The sequence below is a fragment of the Oncorhynchus clarkii genome, unplaced genomic scaffold, assembly GCF_045791955.1.
Source record: "Oncorhynchus clarkii lewisi isolate Uvic-CL-2024 unplaced genomic scaffold, UVic_Ocla_1.0 unplaced_contig_3348_pilon_pilon, whole genome shotgun sequence".
NCBI lineage: Eukaryota > Metazoa > Chordata > Actinopteri > Salmoniformes > Salmonidae > Oncorhynchus > Oncorhynchus clarkii.
The window spans coordinates 1,416-7,500 of NW_027260225.1; the positions used below are offsets into that span (position 1 = coordinate 1,416).

At 44.6% G+C, this 6,085-nt stretch overlaps 1 protein-coding gene across 1 annotated transcript in view; it reads right to left on the reverse strand.

Moving 5' to 3' along the window:
* Nucleotides 1-274: 274 nt before the first annotated feature.
* Nucleotides 275-6,085, reverse strand: part of LOC139401277 (dual specificity testis-specific protein kinase 1-like) — a gene marked incomplete at its 3' end in the record, with an annotated part of 6,486 nt that continues 675 nt past the window's right edge. Inside the window, exons 2-9 of the mRNA XM_071145635.1 lie at nt 5,774-5,976; nt 4,247-4,393; nt 3,694-3,742; nt 3,192-3,338; nt 2,898-2,980; nt 2,006-2,096; nt 1,151-1,234; nt 275-361 (exon numbers count right to left, since the gene is read on the reverse strand). Coding sequence (XP_071001736.1) covers nt 275-361; nt 1,151-1,234; nt 2,006-2,096; nt 2,898-2,980; nt 3,192-3,338; nt 3,694-3,742; nt 4,247-4,393; nt 5,774-5,976 — 891 coding nt within the window. The remainder of the gene's footprint in view (nt 362-1,150; nt 1,235-2,005; nt 2,097-2,897; nt 2,981-3,191; nt 3,339-3,693; nt 3,743-4,246; nt 4,394-5,773; nt 5,977-6,085) is intronic.

The following is a 6,085-nucleotide window of genomic DNA, read 5'->3' on the forward strand; positions in this document are numbered from 1 at the left end:
GCCCAATTTTTCAGTTTTTGATTTGTTAAAAAAAGTTTGAAATATCCAATAAATGTCGTTCCACTTCATGATTGTGTCCCACTTGTTGTTGATTCTTCACAAAAAAATACAGTTTTATATCTTTATGTTTGAAGCCCGAAATGTGGCAAAAGGTCGCAAAGTTCAAGGGGGCCGAATACTTTCGCAAGGCACTGTATGTACACAGAGTCAATAATGCTTGCAATTATTATGAAGTCAGTCAATCTGTCAGGCTGTCAGTCAGTCTGCATCTTACATTGCAGCAGAGGACTGCAAGGTTGAGGAATGGTGTTGGACAGTCACCAACCAGGTTCTCAAAGGCATCCACATCTAGTCCAAAGTCCTGCACAGAGGATCATCATCATCATCATCTTTTAATGTAGCCGACTAGCTGTCAATCAGTTTGTCTGACTAGGTTAAAATAATATACATGTTGTAGTTCTCCATCATATCAACTAGATGGAGACATACACTGTGACAGAGTTATCCTCATTAAGGTGGAACTGACAGCATTTTAGCAACATGAAATCTCATTCAAATCTGTTCCTACAGTATAGTCCCCCCAGGAAAAATGGCATCTTTTTTTAGAAGATTTCTGACAAGCGAGCACTTAGACATTGTCATTTTCACATTGTCATACATTCTTAGAATATTTGGGAATTACATACTGAATACTAAGTAAAAATAAATATGAAATGGAAAAGCAGCCTTGTGTTTGGACAATTAATAGGCCCTAATTAAATCGGCCATTCCGATTAAATCGGTTGACCTCTAGTCGTTACAGTAGTGAAAACACTGTCAGTTCCACTTTAAACCTCACATGTAGCTGGAACTGCTGCCCTGTACTGCAGTGATTAAATATCCAAGTCTTCCACTGCAGTTACATGTGATAATGTGCAATAAGGACAGGGAGGGCACTTATTTTCAGGGTCAAAGTGGAAAAAAAGTGGTGTAGAAAGGGTTTGGATTAAGGGTTTGGATTAAGGGTTTACACGGTCAGTTTGTTGTGTGATAGTATGAAACCATTGATTTAGGGTTGTGCGATCAGGGAAAAAGGAAAAGCATTGGTTAACTGTGTGCCTGTCATAAACTGTGGGGTTGTGTGTGTGTGTGTGTGTGTGTGTGTGTGTACCTCAGTGCGAGGTAGGAAGTCCGGATCAGCCTCTATCCGGGCGATGATCTCACACAGGATGATTCCATAGGCAAACACATCCACCTAGGGGTCAGAGTCGGCCAATCACATCTAATCAACAACATCTCACTTGAAATATCCACAATAATACACCTTGGAAGAGTCTGGTCATTTGATAGAAGAAACATACATATTAGCAGGACCCACTAGACACAACCAGAAAAACACAGCAGGAACATGGAACAGTTGTCCTTCCAGATTGTTTTATAGCAGAGTACTGTTGCATTATATTACTGTGTTTGCTTCGTCTAATGATGCACCCGGACCAGTGAGATAACAGCCAGGAAACAGTTGACTACTGTCAAAGATTTGTATAACTTAACTGAGATAAACCACAGCCTGTCGTTTCCAATGGAAACAAATGAGCCATAGTGGGCAGAACAAGCAAGGAGGTGGGCAGAGCCAAGCAGAGATCCCATTGGCTCATTCTACCATGCATTTGTATATGTTCATTAGGTAACGCCTACTCTGTAGTGCACGTGTGCAATAACTCAATTCGCCTTTGCACTCCTTCTAAACAATACAACTCTGGCAAAGTGTAAAGTCTACAAAACTTTATCCACTCTTTTCGTAACAAATTGTAGTTGTGGGAACAGAAAAGTATTGAGATCAAATGTTTCATCGATGAGTAAATTAGCAGAATGTCGGCCAAAATCCATCTTCTCCCACTGCCGTTCTCTGGGCTTCCTGTCATCACCATATTTGTTAGTGAGTGGAAACACCAACCGGATGCTTCACATTTATACATCCGGTGAAATATCTGTCTCATTGTTCTATCTGTGCTTCTGTTAGTACCTTTTCATCATAGAGCTCTCCTCTCAGCACCTCCGGGGCCATCCAGTAGGGGGAGCCCACCACGGCCAGAGGCTGCTGATCAACCCCGTCACTGGAGGAGAGGAAAATAATACATTCATATAGAACACATTTATGCAAAAACAGAATAGAAGATATAATGCATTTAACTAACTCATCTAGACTGTAGGCTATATGTGCAGTCATGGTGGGAATATGGGGAGACAGTCATATAGTCCTCCTGTAATCTAGAGGAACGTTCTCATAGCACTAACCTGCAGTCTGGAATCTTCTCACAGCACTAACCTGTAGTCTGGAATCTTCTCACAGCACTAACCTGTAGTCTGGAATCTTCTCACAGCACTAACCTGCAGTCTAGAATATTCTCACAGCACTAACCTGTAGTCTGGAATCTTCTCACAGCACTAACCTGTAGTCTGGAATCTTCTCACAGCACTAACCTGTAGTCTGGAATCTTCTCACAGCACTAACCTGTAGTCTGGAATCTTCTCACAGCACTAACCTGTAGTCTGGAATCTTCTCACAGCACTAACCTGTAGTCTGGAATCTTCTCACAGCACTAACCTGTAGTCTGGAATCTTCTCACAGCACTAACCTGTAGTCTGGAATCTTCTCACAGCACTAACCTGTAGTCTGGAATCTTCTCACAGCACTAACCTGTAGTCTGGAATCTTCTCACAGCACTAACCTATAGTCTGGAATCTTCTCACAGCACTAACATGTAGTCTGGAATCTTCTCACAGCACTAACCTGTAGTCTGGAATCTTCTCACAGCACTAACCTGTAGTCTGGAATCTTCTCACAGCACTAACCTGTAGTCTGGAATCTTCTCACAGCACTAACCTGTAATCTGGAATCTTTTCACAGCACTAACCTGTAGTCTGGAATCTTCTCTGCCAGACCAAAGTCTCCCACTACTGCAGTGAACACACCATTCTCACAGCGTACCAGACAGTTCTATAAGAGAGAGAGGGGAGAGAGAGAGAAGAGAGAAAGAGAGAAGAAAGAGAGAGAGAGAGAGAGAGAAGAAAGAGAGAGAGAGAGAGAAGAGAGAGACAGAGAGAGCATATGAGTGTGTGTGAGATTAAATTAACAATTAATGCAAGATGAAGTGAAGGGAAGAGTTATTGTGTGTCTGTCTGGTCCCCTATATGCTCCTATCTCCTACCTTGGAGGTGAGGTCTCTGTGGAAGATGCCCTTGCTGTGGAGGTACTGCAGGCCACAGGCGATGTCCTGAGACAGACACATCCTCACCGACCACGACAGATACCTGTCACTGTCCAGCAGCTGCTCCAGGTTACCCCCGTTGATGTACTGTAGGTAACCATGACAACATCACACACAGTTAATGAGATTGAGTCCATTCCAGACACACAGATTCTGTGCATGCCTACACATATTACATGATCATTAACCCTACACTAAATTGATGTGGTTCCTGAGACGTTAAACATTTCCATAGGCATTGTAAGGATGTAATATTCTGTAGAGACCTTAGCCTGTTCTTTGCAGGCCTGTGTAAAATTTAATTTAAATGGAATGCAACCCTCATCTTCATTACTTTTTATGGCCCGTGTATACAGCCTATTCTGTTACCATGGACACTATTGTCTCTGGAAGATAAAATGCAAGGACTCCCTCCAGAGAGACAGAATCCGGATGAGTTTACCTCAGTTAGAGCATGGAGCTGGCCCTCCTGTACACACACTCCCAGGAACCTGAGCAGAGAGGGAGAGCATTCAAAACACACCGAAAACATCCAGAATACATCATCTACACAGCTAAAAACAACTATGTGATTTCAAACCTAGTTGACAAGAGGTATCAATGATTCCAATAATGTCTTACATTTGAAGAGAGTTTGTGTGTGTCTGTCCTCTGTTCTGATAATGGTTTTGCACCATTTTACAGGCTAGTTTTCTGCCCGTCCGTCTTTCCAGATGACATGTTGTTTTTAATTGACAGCAGTTGTGTCTTTTCCCTTGGGTGGTGCTGCTGAGAGTTGACGCAAGTTCTACCCACAGCAAAGGTAGGCTACTACCACAAAGATTATAAGAACCCCTTCCATCTGTGACAACAACACAGTGCTACTACTAAATGGTCTGAGCGAGGGTGACAGGGCAGCTGTGCAATGTGCACTGCACATAGCCAAGCGTGTACATTGTGCATGCAGTGTGTGTGTGTGTGTGTGTGTGTGTGTGTGTGTGTAGCTCTAGACATACCCAAGTATATTGGGGTGGCAGAGCCGGTTCATAAGCTGGACCTCCCTGAGCATGTTGGCCTTGTTGCTGGCCAGAGTGTTCATCTTTAGGGCCATCACCTGGCCTGTGATCCTGTGCTGCACCTGCAGGGGGAGACAGAGAGCAGCACTGCTTCAGACAACCATAGAGATTATTATTAAAATACAAATATTTAACCTTTATTTAACTAGATCAGTCAGTTAAGAATTGTATTTTATTTACAATGGCTCCTCTCTCTCAGATGGTGAGACAGAGGACTGGGTGGTATTCACTAGAGACAACCATAGAGATGAGGTGAGAGAGAGGACTGGGTGGTATTCACTAGAGACTACCATAGAGATGAGGTGAGAGAGAGGACTGGGTGGTATTCACTAGAGACAACCATAGATATGGGGTGAGAGAGGACTGGGTGGTATTCACTAGAGACAACCATAGAGATGGTGAGAGAGAGGACTGGGTGGTATTCACTAGAGACAACCATAGAGATGAGGTGAGAGAGAGGACTGGGTGGTATTCACTAGAGACAACCATAGAGATGAGGTGAGAGAGAGGACTGGGTGGTATTCACTAGAGACAACCATAGATATGGTGAGAGAGAGGACTGGGTGGTATTCACTAGAGACAACCATAGAGATGGTGAGAGAGAGGACTGGGTGGTATTCACTAGAGACAACCATAGTTTCACTAGAAACTAAATGGCAGAAAGTGGACCGAAACAGGGAGGGACTAACTTGAACCTGTCATTGTGAACAGTGACGAGTAGAAAAGTTGTGTACAACAGTAGTTATATAGGATGAGTCTTGACTAGAATACAGTATATAAAGGGAGTAAAACAGTATGGAAACATTACTAAAGTGACCAATGTAAAGTGACCAGTGCCGTTTGTAAGGTGCAGGGTAGAGTACCGGGTGGTAGCCGGCTAGTAACAGTGACTAAAGTTCAGGGCAGGGTACTGGGCAGAGACCGGCTAGTGGAGATGATTTAACAGTCTGATGGCCTCAGTCTCTTGGTCTTGGTCCCAGCTTTGAAGCACCTGTACTGTCTCCACCTTCTAGATGGAAGCGGGATGAACAGGATGTGGCTCAGGTCCTTGATGATGTTCATGGCCTTCCTGTGACACCGGTGCTGTAGGTGTCCTGGAGGGCAGGCAGTGTGTCTTCTTCACCACGCTGTCTATGTGAAGGGAATTTTTTTTATGTCTTTAAAAATAAATACAAATAATTGTAATTGTTTTTTACATTTTTCCTTTAATTTTTTAAAAATTTTGTGGTATCCAAATTGGTAGTTAGTCGTGTGCCATTGCTGCAACTCCCGTACGGACTCAGGGGAGGCGAAGGTCGAGAGCCGTGTGTCCTCTAAATCACAACCCAGCCACACTGCTTCTTGACACAACGCTTGCTTATCCTGGAGGCCAGCCGCACTGCTTCTTGACACAACGCTCGCTTAACCTGGAGGCCAGCCACACTGCTTCTTGACACAACGCTCGCTTAACCTGGAGGCCAGCCGCACTGGTTCTGGACACAACGCTCGCTTATCCTGGAGGCCAGCCGCACTGCTTCTTGACACAACGCTCGCTTAACCTGGAGGCCAGCCGCACTGGTTCTGGACACAACGCTCGCGTATCCTGGAGGCCAGCCGCACTGCTTCTTGACACAACGCTCGCTTATCCTGGAGGCCAGCCGCACTGCTTCTTGACACAACGCTCGCTTAACCTGGAGGCCAGCCGCACTGCTTCTTGACACAACGCTCGCTTATCCTGGAGGCCAGCCGCACTGCTTCTTGACACAACGCTCGCTTATCCTGGAGGCCAGCCGCACTGCT